Source organism: Balaenoptera borealis (genome assembly GCF_965194805.1).
Source record: "Balaenoptera borealis genome assembly, chromosome: 11".
NCBI classification, from domain to species: Eukaryota; Metazoa; Chordata; class Mammalia; order Artiodactyla; family Balaenopteridae; genus Balaenoptera; species Balaenoptera borealis.
In genome coordinates, this window is record NC_138868.1 from 77,647,443 (window position 1) to 77,663,607 (window position 16,165).

The 16,165-nt window shown below is 35.0% G+C and overlaps 1 protein-coding gene across 1 annotated transcript in view; it reads left to right on the forward strand.

The window, feature by feature from the left end:
* Positions 1–16,165, forward strand: part of CNTN5 (contactin 5) — a 1,371,764-nt gene that overhangs the window by 1,065,059 nt on the left and 290,540 nt on the right. Inside the window, exons 10-12 of the mRNA XM_082339878.1 lie at positions 7,564–7,745; positions 12,865–13,001; positions 15,148–15,277. Of these exons, the coding sequence (XP_082196004.1) occupies positions 7,564–7,745; positions 12,865–13,001; positions 15,148–15,277 (449 nt within the window). The remainder of the gene's footprint in view (positions 1–7,563; positions 7,746–12,864; positions 13,002–15,147; positions 15,278–16,165) is intronic.

Here is a 16,165-nt window from a genome sequence, read left to right on the forward strand (position 1 = left end):
TGCTTTTCACGTTTTTTTTTCCCTGTAATTCATTTCTAATCTCATAGCATTGTGGTCAGAAAAGATGCTTGATATGATTTCAATTTTCTTAAATTTATTGAGGCTTGATTTGTGACCCAAAATGTGATCTATCCTGGAGAATGTTCCATGTGAACTTGAGAAGAAAGTGTAATCTGCTGTTTTTGGATGGAATGTCCTATAAATAGCAATCAAATCTATCTGGTCTATTGTGTCATTTAAAGCTTCTGTTTCCTTATTTATTTTCATTTTGGATGATCTGTCCATTGGTGTAAGTGAGGTGTTAAAGTCCCCCACTATTATTGTGTTACTGTCGATTTCCTCTTTTATAGCTGTTAGCAGTTGCCTTATGTATTGAGGTGCTCCTATGTTGGGTGCATATATATTTATAATTGTTATATCTTCTTCTTGGATTGATCCCTCATTATCTAGTGTCCTTCCTTGTCTCTTGTAACACTCTTTATTTTAAATTATATTTTATCTGATATGTGTATAGCTACTCCAGCATTCTTTTGATTTCCATTTGCATGGAATATCTTTTTCTATCCCCTCACTTTCAGTCTGTATGTGTCCCTAGGTCTGAAGTAGGTCTCTTGTAGACAGCATATATATGGGCCTTGTTTTTGTACCCATTCAGCAAGCCTGTGTGTTTTGGTTGGAGCATTTAATACATTCACGTTTAAGGTAATTATCGATATGTATGTTCCTGTGACCATTTTCTTAATTGTTTTTGGTTTGTTTCTGTAGGTCCTTTTCTTCTCTTGTGTTTCCCACTTAGAGAATTTCCTTTATCATTTGTTGTAGAGCTGGTGTGGTGGTGCTGAATTCTCTTAGCTTTTGCTTGTCTGTAAAGCTTTTGATTTCTCCATCAAAACTAAATGAGATCCTTGCGAGGTAGAGTAATCTTGGTTGTAGATTCTTCCCTTTCATCACTTTAAGTATATCATGCCACTCCCTTCTGGCTTGTAGAGTTTCTGCTGAGAAATCAGCTGTTAACCTTATGGGAGTTCCCTTGTATGTTATTTGTCGTTTTTCCCTTGCTGCTTTCAATAATTTTTCTTTGTCTTTAATTTTTGCCAATTTGATTACTATGTGTCTTGGCATGTTTCTCCTTGGGTTTATCCTGTATGGGACTCTCTGCGCTTCCTGGACTTGGGTGGCTATTTCCTTTCCCATGTTAGGGAAGTTTTCGACTATAATCTCTTCAAATATTTTCTCAGGTCCTTTCTCTCTCTCTTCTCCTCTGGGACCCCTATAATGTGGATGTTGTTGCATTTAATGTTGTCCCAGAGGTCTCTTAGGCTGTCTTCATTTCTCTTCATTCTTTTTTCTTTAGTCTGTTCCGCAGCAGTGAATTCCACCATTCTGTCTTCCAGGTCACTTATCCGTTCTTCTGCCTCAATTATTCTGCTATTGATTCCTTCTAGTGTAGTTTTCATTTCAGTTATTGTATTTTTCATCTCTGTTTGTTTGTTCTTTAATTCTTCTAGGTCTTTGTTAATAATTTCTTGCATCTTCTCGATCTTTGCCTCCTTTCGTATTCCAAGGTCTTGGATCATCTTCACTATCATTATTCTGAATTCTTTTTCTGGAAGGTTGCCTATCTCCACTTCATTTAATTGTTTTTCTGGGGTTTTATCTTGTTCCTTCATCTGGTATATAGCCCTCTGCCTTTTCATCTTGCCTATGTTTCTGTGAATGTGGTTTTTGTTCCACAGGCTGCAGGATTGTAGTTTTTCTTGCTTCTGCTGGCTGCCCTCTGGTGTTTGAGGCTATGTAAGAGATTTGATGGGAGGCTCTGGTGGTGCGTAGAGCTGACTGTTGCTGTGGTGTTCAGAGCTCAGTAAAACTTTAATCCACTTGACTGTTGATGGGTGGTGCTGTGTTTCCTCCCTGTTGGTTGTTTTGCCTGAGGCAACCCAACACTAGAGCCTACCAGGGCTTTTTGGTGGGGCTAATGACCGACTCTGGGAGGGCTCACACCAAGGAGTACTTCCCAGAACTTCTGCTGCCTGTATCTTTGTCCCCATGGTGAAACAGAGCCACCCACTGCCTCTGCAGGAGACCTTCCAACACTAGCAGGTAGGTCTGGTTCAGTCTCCCCCAGGTTCACTGTTCCTTCCCCTGGGTCCCAATGTGCACACTATTCTGTGTGCGCCCTCCAAGAGTGGGGTCTCTGTTTCCCCCAGTCCTGTCGGAGTCCTGCAATCAATTCCCACTAGGCTTCAAAGTCTGATTCTCTAGGAATTCCTCCTCCCGTTGCCAGACCCCCAGGTTGGGAAGCCTGACGTGGGGCTCAAAACCTTCACTCCAGTGGGTAGACTTCTGTGGTATAAGTGTTTGCCAGTCTGTGTCACCCACACAGCAGTTATGGGATTTGATTTTACTCTGATTGCGCCCCTCCTACCATCTCATTGTGGCTTCTCCTTTGTCTTTGGATGTGGGGTATCTTTTTTGGTGAGTTCCAGTGTCTTCCTGTTGATGATTGTCCAGGAGCTAGTTGTGATTCTGGTGTTCTCGCAAGAGAGAGTGAGAGCACGTCCTTCTACTCTGCCATCTTGGTTAATCTCTCCCAGGATGAGAGTGTTCTTAATTAGACACTGATATTACTCTGTAAGAAATTATCTTGTCTGTCCTCCAGGGTATCTTGACTTCCCTCTCTGACATTTTTCTTTTTTGTTTTATTTCATGGCCACAGTTGAAATGTGTATTGAGGAGTGTTCCCTCCTTGGGGGCTGTACAGATTTTGTAGCTCAAATTCCTATTGATCTACATTTGGAAGCTTAAAATTTGTTTTAAGGCTCAAATGCTCAAAGATTTGTTGCTGTTTTAAACTGAGACACTTGGTTTCTTTGGTAATGTAGTCATCTCAAAATCTAATTGGCTTCTGACTTGTTTGCTTCCACTCAATTCCATGTACTGATAACCTCATTGAAAATTATTCAATAAATAATACTTGAATTAAACAAGTAACAAAAACTATCTAAAAGCTAATTTTAAAACTTTTATCAAAAATAAAATATACCTTTTTTTCCAAAGGACATATAACTTTCACAATAATTCATTCTATATTTAGCTACAAAGATTAATTTAACAAGTTCCAAAAAGCAGAAACTACAAGTCACTATTTCTACATGTCAAAATATATGGCATGTGGTTACCTCTGATATCAGAGGTAAAAGCAGTCATACTTTTATTATTAACTGTAAAAAATAACTATATTGCACCTCCAGCTAAAAAATTAGAGTATAATAATAAATGTGCTAATCAAGAAACAGGAATAAGGAAATAAAAAATAGAAACTCTAAAACACACACCAAAAATTAAAAATTCAAAAAAATTTTTTAAAGACCTGTAAAAGAGACAAACCTTTGACAAAACTAATCATTGTCACTAACATTTATTGGGTACTCACTACTTGCAATGTATTTTGCTAAGCAGTTTATAAGAACTTAGCTCACTTAATGCTCAAAGTCATGTTATGAGACTCATTCATTAATTTACTTCATAAACATTTATTAAGTACCAACTATGTGTCCAGCACTCTATGAGACACTGTGGACATACTGCTGAACAAGAGAAATGATGCCTCTGCCCTCAAGATATTTGCATTCTGAAGGAACAAATAAATACCCTCGTTTTACAGTTGGAGAAACCAGATCATAGAACTTAGATAACTTTCTTAAGGTTACATAGCATCTTTGTGTTTGAATTTTATTGTATCCCCTGGTATATCATGCCCCTAACCAACACAGAATGCTAAAAAGGGGAGGGGAAGATTGAGAAAGCACATACTCATACCATTAAAATTGTAAAGAAGATACAAATATTATCACCATATTATTGCAAACATTTTTTTTTCACCTACTTGCTCTGTGCCAGGTAGTAATTTAAATCATTAAATGTTTATAATTACCCGCTGAACTACGTGTTATTATTTCTACCATATTTTACACTTGGGGTAACTGAAGAAATGAAATGAGATATTAAAAAACTTGTAGTTGCATGCAAATCAAAACTACAATGAAGTATCACCTCACGCTGGTCAGAATGGCCATTATCAAAAAAGCTAGAAACAATAAATGCTAGAAAGGGAATGGTGAAAAGGGACCCCTCCTACACTGTTGGTGGGAATGTAAATTGATACAACCACGATGGAAAACAGTATGGAGGTTCCTTAAAAAACTAAAAATAGAACTACCATATGACCCAGAAATCCCACTACTTGGCATATACCCTGAGAAAACCATAATTCAAAAAGAGGTATGCACCACAATGTTCATTGCAGCACTATTTACAATAACCAGAACATGGAACCAACCTAAATGTCCATCAACAGATGAATGGATAAAGAAGATGTGGCACATATATACAATGGAATATTACTCAGCCATAAAAAGAAACAAAACTGAGTAATTTGTAGTGATGTGGATGGACCTAGAGTCTGTCATACAGAATGAAGTAAGTCAGAAAGAGAAAAACAAATACTGTGTGCTAACACATATATATGGAATCTAAATTAAAAAAAAAAAAAATGGTACTGATGAACCTAGTTCCAGGACAGGAATAAAGAGGTAGACATAGAGAATGGGCTTGATGACATGGGGTGGGAGGGTGAAGCTGGGATGAAGTGAGAGTAGCATTGACATATAAACACTACGGATTGTAAAATAGTTAGCTACTGGGAAGCAGCAGCATAGCACAGGGAGATCGGCTCGGTGCTTTGCCATGACCTAGGGGGTGGGATGCGGAGGATGGGAGGGAGGCTCAATGGGGAGGGATATGGGGACATGTGTATGCATATGGCTGATTTGCTTTGTTGTGCAACAGAAACTAACACAGGATTGTGAAGCAATTATACTCCAATAAAGATCTATTTAAAAAAAAAAATTGTAGTTGTAGAGCTATTTTTATCCTGGGAAGTCTGGATGTAGAATACAGGCTTAACTACTACTAAAAGGTGTGACCACTCATGATGGAAGAATTTTTTAAACCTTTAAACAATTAGCATTTATACAACTCACTGCTAAAACATTGAAATTATGGATGAAATGCTTGATTTTCTAGGGAAACATGAATTGCCAAAGTTGACACAAGCAAAAATTTATATACAAATAATTAAAGAAAATATGGAAGAAATTGAAAACACTTTCATAAAACTAACTCTACTGATGGTGGCAGGTGCAGGTGAATTTTTGTGAGAGTCCTATCAGTGTTCTAAGGAACATATAATTTCTCTACTATTTAAGCTATCAGAATAAGAGATAGGAATATTCTGGCATGTTTACCAAGCTATCACCCATCACTATGATACCAAATCTGTCAATGCTAGCTTGTAAACAAAGCAACCACCAGCTCACTAACAAATATGCACACATGCAAACCAACAATCCTAATGAGTACAATCTCACCTTTGAATATAGATGCAAAAATCTTAAATTTAAAAATATATCAAATCCATTCTTGTGCACATTAAAATAATGATATATCAGGCCAATGTAAGGGTTATTTGAAAATGCAAGGTTCAGTTTTCCTGGATATTGAAGCAAAAATTGTCAACTCTAGTACAGCAATTTCAATTCTATATTTTATTCCTAAGAAACAAGTAAGAAAAGTGTTAAAAAATAAACAGGGTGTTTATCATAGCATTGTTTATAATAGTGAACATTGCTATTGTGCCAGTCAGGAAAATTAGTGGAAAATATCCTACATTTAGCAATTATAATCCATCGTAAAATGTTACAAGACATCCAAGTAGTATACACAAAGCACTTTGATGTTTAAAAGAAAAAAATCCCCAGCCGACTACACAAATAAGGAAAGGCTTTACTGAAGAGGAGGTATTTAGAATGGGTCTCAAAGAATTAATAGCATTTTAACAGATATGACTGGAAACACACAAAGTTGTGTTTCTGGGCCAGGAGATATGGAAAGAAGTAGTGAGAAATCGAACTGAAAAAGCAGACTGGGTCCAGAGCATAAAGTACATTAAATATAGATAGTAATAAATAAATCAGTGGAACAGAACTGTGAAGCCCAAAACAGATTTAAGCATGTGAGAACCAATTATATAACAAAGGCAACATTCCAAAAATTGTCGGAAAAGGAGTTTTAAGGATGCTAAAATAATTAGTTGCATTTCCTATTTCACATCAAAAACATGAATATAGTCCAGATGGATTAAAGATCCAACTGCTTAAAAATAAGTTTTAAAAAATGCTACCAGAAACACTGAAGGAAATATGGACATAAACTTGGGTTTACAGATAATTCTACAAGCAAACAAAAATTCAGAAGTCATGAAGGAAACTACAAATATGTTTGTTTCTCCCAAAAATATTTATAAAATTGTATCACAGATACCATCATAAACTATCAATACACTGAGAAAGAATTTTCCTGAGAAACAAAGTCATAATAGCCCTAATACACAAAGAACTCTAAGAAATTAAGCAATGCGAACAGGCAAGTAGAAAAGTGAAAGAAATAATTGAAAAATAACATAATCAAACAATTCACAGAAAAGCAGATTCAAATCATCAATATAATTATGAAAAGATGTTCAACTTTCTTAGAGTCCAGAGAAATTTTAACAGAATGCCACTTTTAACCTTTCAATGCTGACAAAAATTAAACAGATTGATCACATAATGTGGTGGCAAAGATATGGGAAAACAGTCTCATATATTACTTATAGGTGTGGAAACTGCTACTATATCATTGGAAAACAATCTGGCAGTACTTATTAAAAAGAAAAATGTAAAAATGTACAGTCCTTTGATCTATCAATTCCACTTTTGTGAATGCTGTAGAAAATAAAAAGCAATGGTATATGATACATGCACAAGGTTGCTTATAGAAATATTATTTCTTAGTAGCAAAAAAAAAAAAAAAAAAGGAAAAATGTTGGGACTATGCTGAATGTCTAACTATAGGGGATGGTTGATTAAATTCTGATACATCCATACAAGGGAATAATATGCAGCTATTAGCCAGAATAAGTCAGGAGTTGGTCTTGGATTTGATATTTTATTAATAAAATAACTCATCATATGTGTTTATATATGCATCAACACGACAAGGTGGGAAATTACTTGCTAACTGTATTTCTTTTTGCAGAAAGAAGATACTTGAAGGGGTGGGAGCAAAAAAAGTACTTAATTCACTTTTCATGACTCTTTTGTTCAACTTTTATAATAAGCATATATTATTTTGTAATTTATCCAAGTTACTTTTTCCATTTAAACAAATTTACAGTTACAAAAAATAAAGTATAATATATATATATATGAATATACATATATGTGTAAAATAGAGTCTCTGAATTGCTTTCCTGAAATACGAAAGAAAAGGAAACTATCCTCTTTGTAATTTACTTACCAGACGATCCACATGGAAAGTGAAGTATATCAACCAGCACATGGTCCTTAATTGTGATGAAACTTTATTGCACTCAGCCTATTAAGTGCTTAAATTACCAGATAACAGAATCTGTGTTCCTAATAGTGGAAAGTGTATTAATGGTATTTTCCCTCCTTATTGTAGCCCAGTTCCAACAATCACATGGATGAAGGTTAATGGTTATATTCCTGGTAAAGCACGTCTGCGTAAATCTCAGGCAGTACTGGAAATACCCAACGTGCAGCTGGACGATGCAGGCATATATGAGTGCCGAGCTGAAAACTCACGTGGAAAAAATTCCTTTCGTGGACAATTACAAGTATACAGTAAGTGTTTTCAGCAAAAATGGATGCTCTAGTCCCAAGAGTCAAACTGAAAATACAAACTAATTTGAACTAAATAGTGCTTGTTAGCTACATTAAAAAATGAGTAATAATTTATAATCATGTTTGTTTTACATGGCAAAGCATCAGGTAAAATTACCCTACACACAGAAATGCTTTAAAATAAAAAATGAATGGGGAATTATAAGGTTCTTTGTACAGCATAAAGAATTGATAACCTCAAAAATGAGATACGTTCCCAGCACCAAAGCCATCTTCTAAGTTACAAATCTTGTAACCTTTATTAACTTATTCTTGCCCTTGGCCTGAATCAGAAGTCACAATTAATGCCCATGAACCAAATCCTACTTGTCTTTTTTTCTTGTAAGTAAAAATTTATTGGAACCCAGCCTCACCCCTTTGTTTACATATTGCCTAGGTCAACTTTTGCATAGATAAGGCAGAATTAAGTCGTTGAGACTGAGATCAGCTGACTTGCAAAGCCTCAAATATTTGCTATCTCGTCCTTTACAGACAAACTTTGCTGCCCCTACTCTAAATTAATGCATCTGTATAATAAATAAACTTCACAGCCTACAAGTGTTTATATTGTCCAAAAATTTCAGAGACAAGTTATGTGTAAAATTGGGAAAATCTACTTCAAAAATATGTACAATCTCATCTTTACTTCTATGAATCACAAATTGTACTTTTCATATTTACTACTTTTCATATTTGCTTTTATAATGTACATTATACAAAAAGGGTAAGTGATAATATTCTTATTTCTCAGATGAGGACACTAAAAAACAGAGGAAATCTATAATGCAGAGCACTGATACAAGCAAATACAGATGTTTCCAATATGAAATTAAACAAATTTCATATTCAACTGAATCTGCCAGCAGCTATAACTGTCACTGTATCTCAAGATCAGTTCTTCTAAAAAACTTAATGTTCTTCACAGGGACTTTAAAAAGTATTTTGAAACATTAATATCTGAATTCAACCAGTTTTCCTTTTCTTATTTGTAACAACTCCTTTAGAAATTCAGCACTCCAAACAACTTGACTATGCCATGCACATTTTGTTCATTCACTCATTGATTCAACTAATGTTTATTTAGTGGCTATTACTGCACTACATGCTAGTAATAGAGATTTGAAGGAGCTCTTGGTCCACTAGATCAGATGAAAAGCAAACCCCACATAAGGCAGAGCATGCTATCTGCTATGATGAAAGCATATGCAAAGGATTATGGGAGCACAGGGTCCACTGCATTTTACTGGGATGATTCAGGAAAGCATTCCAGAGAATCTGTACCTTAAGGGCTATCCCACCCACCAGTGGTCTGGCAGCCAGCTGGGTCAGGACCCAGCCCCTACCATCAGCAGGCTGGCACCAGTCCCAGGACCCCCCAGGGCCACATAACCAGCTACCTCAAGACACAGTTCCACCAACCAGTGGGTCAGTGAGAGCCCTGTGTCACCAGACCATGAAGCCAGCCATGCTGGGACCCAGGCACTCACTCCAGCAGGCCAGCAGCCACTGAATGAGGTAGGGCCAGGCGCAAATGAGGCAGAAATAAATTAAATACAGGCTAAAATACAATTTTAAAAAATCAGTGAAACTAAGAGCTGGTATTTTGAAAAGATAAACAAAGTTGATAGACCTTTAGCTAGACTCATCAAGAAAAAAAGGAGCCCATATAAATTAAATCAGAAATGAAAGAGAAGTTACAGCCAACACCACAGTAATACAAAGAATCATAAGAGATTACTACGAACAATTATATTCCAATAAAATGGACAATGTAGAAGAAACGGATAAATTTCTGGAAATGTACAATCTCCCAAGAATGAATCAGGAAGAAATAGAAAATATGAACAGACAAATTTCCAGTAATGAAATTGAATCAATAATTAAAAAAAAAAAAAAAGAAAGCTTACAGAAAACAAAAGTCCAGTACCAGATGGCCTCACATGTGAAGTCTATCAAAAATTTAAAGAAGAGTTAACATCTATCCTTCTCAAACTATTCCAAAAATTTGCAGAGAAAGAAATGTTTCAAGGCCAATATCACCCTGATACCAAAACCAGACAAAGATATCACACACACACACAAAATTTTAGGCTAATATCATTGATGAACATAGGTATACATATCTTCAACAAAAAATTAGCAAATTGAATTCAACAATACATTAAAAGGATCATACCCTATGATCCACTGGGACTTATCCCAGGAATGCAAGGATGGTTCAATATCCACAAATCAATCAATATGATATACCACCTTAACAAATTAAACAATAAAACTCAAATGATCATCTCAATAGAAAAAGCTTTTGATAAAATTCAACATGCATTTATGATGAAAACTCAACAAAGTGGGTATGGTGGGAACATACCTCAACATTATAAAGGCTATATATGAAAATCCCACAGCTAACACCATACTCAATGTGGAAAGCTAAAAGTGTTTTCTGTCAGATTGGGAACAGGACAACGATGCCTACTCTTGCCATTTTAATTCAAAATAGTGTTGGAAGTCCTAGCCACAGCAATCAGACAAGAAAAAGAAATAAAAGAAATCCAAATTGGAAAAGAAGTAAAACTTTGCAAAAGACAGGACACTTTATAGATAAAATCCTAAAGACACCACTCCAAAACTATTACAACTCATCAATGAATTCAATAAAATTGCAAGATACAAAATTAATATACAGAAATCTGTTGCATTTCTAAATAAAAACTAACTGCAAACTATCAGAAAGAAAAATTATGAAAACAATCCCATTTATCATCACATCAAAAAGAGTCAAATATCTAGGAATAAATCTAACTAAGGATGTAAAAGACCTATACTTGGAACATTATAAGACACTGATGAAAGAAATTGAACACAACACAAACAAATGGAAAAGTATAACATGCTCAAAGTTTGAAAGAATTAATATTGTTAAAATGGCCATACTACCCAATGCAATCTACAGATTCAATGAAACCCCTATCAAAATATCAAAGGCGTATTTTACAGAACTAGAACAAATAATTCTAAAATTTGTATGAAAACACAAAAGACCCCGAATAGCAAAAACAATCTTGAGAAAGAAGAACCAAGCCGGCAGTATCACAATCCTTGATTTCAAACTATACTACAAAGCTCCAGTAATCAAAACACTACAGTACTGGCACAAAAACAGACACCTAGATCAATGGAGCAGAATAGAGAGCCCAGAAGTGAACCCACATGTATATGGTCAATTCATCTATGACAAAGGAGGCAAGAATACAAAATGAGGAAAAGACATCCTCTTCAATAAAGGGTGTTGGAAAAATTGAACAGCCACATGAGTAAGAATCCAACTGGACTATTTTATCACACCATACACAAAAATAAACTCAAAATTAATTAAAGACGTAAATGTAAGACCTGAAACCATAAAACTCCTAGAAGAAAACATAGGCAGTATGATCTTTGACATAAGCCTTAGCAATATTTTTTTGGATCAGTCTCTTCAGGCAAGGGAAACAAAAGCAATTTTAAAAATGGAACTAAATTAAACTAAAACGTCTTTGCACAGTAAAGGAAATTATCAAAAAAGCTGCCAACTGAATAGGATATTTGCAAATGATACATCTGAAAAGGAGTTATAAACCAAAATACAAAGAACTCATACAACTCAACATCAAAAAAAAAAAAAAAAACAACCCAGTTAAAAAATGGGCAGAGGACCTGAATAGACATTTTTTCAAAGAAGATATGCATATGGCCAACAAACACATGAAAAATGTTCAACATCTCTAGTCATCGGGGAAATGCAAATCAAACCAACAATGAGCATCACCTCAGACGTGTCAGAATGGCTATTATCAAAAAACAACAAATAATTGTTGGTAAAGATGTGGAGAAAAGGGAACCCTCATGCACTGTTGGTGGGAATATAAATTGGTGTAGCCACTATGGAAAACGGTATGGAAGTTACTCAAAAAATTAAAAAATAAAACTACCATATGATTCAAAAATTCCACTCCTGGGTATTTATTCAAAGAAATGAAAACAATAATTTGAAAATAAACATGCACCCTTATGTTTATTGCAGCATTATTTACAATAGCCAAGATATGGAAGCAATCTAAGTACTCATTTATAGATTAATGGATAAAAATGATGTGAGATTTTATATATATATATATATATATATATATATGATGGACTAATAGCCTAAAAAAAAAAAGAATGAAATCTTGCCATCTGCAACAACAAGGGTAGACCTAGAGGGTATTATGCTAAGGGAAATAAGTCATAGAAAGACAAGTAGCATATGATTTCACTTATATGTGGAATCCATAAAACAAAATAAATGAACAGACATAAAACAGAAACAGAGTCATAGGTACAGAGAACAAACAGGTGGTTGCCAGAGGGGAGAGAGGTGGAGGAATGAAAGAAATAGATGAGGGAGATTAAGAGGTACAAACTTAAAAAAATATTTGACAATGGAGGAAAGACACTTTAACCATATCTTACAGATTTCATACAATTGCAATGTTATCTTTCTGATAAAGAAATTTTTCTCTGTTATAATTTTGAAACCTTATATATTTACATATATATTTATAATGCACTAGAATGCTAGTAAATATAGAACAATTTTATATCAAATGAAATTTGAATTTACAAATTATTTTTCCAAGGCTATTCAGGTTCTATCAGAAAAGAAAAAGCAGAGCAGTTATACAATAAACTGACATGTTTTCTTACTTCAATCCATGCTAAAGCTGCTTTAGTATTTGGAAGAAGTGATACTTCTAAGCCTTCTTACTAAACGTTCCAGTGCTCTCCATGGGGAGAGTCTAGCCACTTACTGTAAAGTGGGTAAAACAACAATATTTGCTTCACTTAGATTATCAGAACATTATCATTGCTATATTTTTTTGCACAGGAAATAGAGTTCTGTGTGTAATGTAATGCTGTGTTTCTTCCAAACACCAATAGTTATGTTAATTGATAAAAAATGTTAATGCATAAGAATTTGTGAATATTCCATATGAATTTTGAGCTTGGTGAAGCATTTGAGAAATGAAATCACCCTTCTTTAATGCTTAAACTCTTACAGCATACCCACACTGGGTAGCAAAACTGAATGATACTCAGTTAGACAGCGGGAGCCCTCTCCGATGGGAATGTAAGGCAACTGGAAAACCCAGACCCACATACCGTTGGCTGAAGAATGGAGTACCCCTCTTGCTTCAGGTACTGTTGGTAACCTTAGCCTGTTCCAGTGTAATTTTAGAAGGATTTCACACAGGACAAGCTATCTTCCTTTAGTCGTATTGAAAGCCATTTCTTATGTATCCCTTATATTTGGAATGAGAAAAATAACATATATAGTTAAAATTTTCTTTTTATTTTAATTGCCTCATTACTTCTTTGAGTAATATATCACTTCTTTAAATTTTATTCTATCCTATAAATTCATTCAAAAATATCAATGATTATCATAGACGTATTGCCATTTCCAGCAGACTTTTAGACATCATCTAGTTTATTGCTATCACTTTGCAGATGTTGGAGTTATCTCCAAGAAGTAAAGTGACTTGCCCAAGATCATATATCTAGTAAGAGATGAGACTGGAAGAGAATCCTAGTCTTCTGTGTCCTACGCAGGTTCTTCACAACATCCTGCTACACATTGACAAATTTATTTTTAGTAAATCTCTTGCATGCTTTTATTTTATTTTTTATTTTTTAACATCTTTATTGGAGTATAATTGCTTTACAATAGTGTGTTAGTTTCTGCTATATAACAAAGTGAATCAGCTATACATTTACATATATCCCCATATCTCCTCCTTCTTGCGTCTCCCTCCCACCCTCCCTATCCCACCCCTCTAGGTGGACACAAAACACTGAGATGATCTCCCTGTGCTATGCAGCTGCTTCCCACTAGCTATCTATTTTACATTTAGTAGTGTATATATTCCCATGCCACTCTCTCACTTCGTCCCAGCTTACCCTTCCCCCTCCCCGTGTCCTCAAAACAACTTAATACCTACTGAATTTGAGAATAAATTGATTACTATTTAAAATAAGAATAATTGTTATAATTTCAGCTCTTTCCCTTGTTGTGGCCTTTCCAGGAAGGAGAGGAAAAAGGGAATAGTTCACTATTTATGGACAAAAGAGAGAGAAAATTTGAAATTCCAAACACAGCTTCTGCCCAGGTCCTGCCATTACCAAAGGATCTCTTGACTGACATTTGCCTCTTTGGGCTTTGGTTTGCTCTTTTGTAAAATGAAGAGGTTGGATCAGATCATCCCCACAGTCCCATCCAGCTCCAATATTCCCTTACTCTAAAACCAGTTAGTCCAAAACAGAACACAGTTACACAAAAAGACAGACAGAAATAAAAAAGAACAATAGAGCTGTTAAGGAAAACTGAGGGGGAGGGAGTGGGAATCCTGAGATACTCGTTCATTGCCTGTCTCTCTCTAATTCTCTTTGGGATATCAGATAAACCTTGAGATGGGATCTGTGCTAGTTATATTTTCAACTCCCACATCCAAGTAAAGTGAATTCCACTGGCAGATAATAGTCTGTTAAGTGAATGGGTTAATTTTTAAAAGGATGTCAAATTTCTTGGCATCTTCGTTGATAGGTAATCAAAGCACTGCTCACTAAAATTAAAAGAATGATTTGTTTGACATTAAGGAGATAAGACACCTGGTTGCTTAACAGCATTTTAAATTTAAAATTTGCTTTTGAAATGTGTTCTTGGCCTCAGTTTACCTCAGTTTGCTAATGCTCAATCCTCTGTCTTCTGTATTGTTTCATCTGATCAGTTTACATTTTCTGACCAATAGTTTTATGCAGAATCCAGTTGCAGGGCAATTTTTTAATTTGTGTTACTGTGTTGCGAAGTGAGAGAAAAGGCAGACTTCTGACCGGATTAATATAGTAAAGAGATTCTTGTGATGACCTGGCCTATATTTAACCTTGATCCCTTGTATATACAGTCTCAATCCTTCTACCATTTGAACTCCTGCTTCTCCTTTGTAAAATGAATTCAAATAAAAGCAGTATCGGCTGATTGTATTTCATAAGCTTAACTAGTATACCAAACAAAAGCAGCTTATTTTAAAAACATAACCAAAAGTAAAACTCATAAGTATAACTACAGGAAAATATAGTTATAATTTCTTTTCTGACTGAGAAATAGTTGTATTTTACAGAAGATATTATATTAGAATAATGAACAGTAGATTTGTGTTCCTAAGTTGTCAAATAATGTTCAACTGTATTAATCAGAGGCTTTTTTGTCTTGATCTAGCAGAGAGTAACTGCAAAATCTCTATGATTCATTCACTTTCTATATCTATTTTTTTTTATTCCATTACAGAGTAGGGTTGAGATGGTTAATGGAGTATTGATGATCCACAATGTGAATCAATCAGATGCTGGAATGTATCAGTGTTTGGCTGAAAATAAATATGGAGCCATTTATGGGAGTGCTGAGCTGAAGATTCTAGGTATGCAATTTCTAAGTAAATAAAGAGGAAAAAAATGTTGCTTCTTTTCATGCTGTAATTCTTACTATACTGAAGGTTTATGATGTGATCGTAAAAACCTATTTTATGGTTTGCAAAGAAATACTATGTCTTGCTGATATGTATTTTTTTTAAGCTTTAGGAGACAAGTTTACATGGTGTACAGTTTGTCCCTTAACTTTCTATAAGATTTTCTCTAATTTTAGCTTTAATCCTAACAGGTTTATACAATATGTCTTTTCTATGGTATTAAAAATATCATGTAAGAAAAGTATGTTAACTTTCAAGGAAGAATGTTTTAAGGGTAGGGAATCAGAATGTAGGTTTTCAACACAGCAGTGCTTAATATTCTCCCAAGCAGCTGCTACCTACCAGTAGGTATGTGGTTCCTGCAAGGTGGGACTCCTAAGTAAATCTCACTCTCTTGAAGGGTCATCAACCGTTGTCACCTTTACAGGTTGATGAAAGCCCTTCTGAGTCCAGGCCAGCAAGCTCCTAGTGTTACACTCTTGAGAATATAACCACAACACTAGCATTATTTCACTCTTTAATACAAGAAAAATTCAGTCCAGGGGAATAAGCTACCCAGATTGAGCATGGTTCAGTTTCTGGAATAGATTTTACTTTTTCCCACTCTCATGATTTTCTAAGCTTTTGTTCTGGGATGATTATAATACAAAGAGAGAGACTTAGATGATCTTAACGCACCATATCCCAAACGTGGGCAGGAGCCTAAGTGTGCTTTGTACTTTCCACTGACCCAAAGCACAACATTAACAGAAACACCCAAGATCTCTGGAATCTGAAAATGCACCATTCACATATCAGCTATGTGATAAATCAAAAACCATAAACAAGCAGAATTATGAA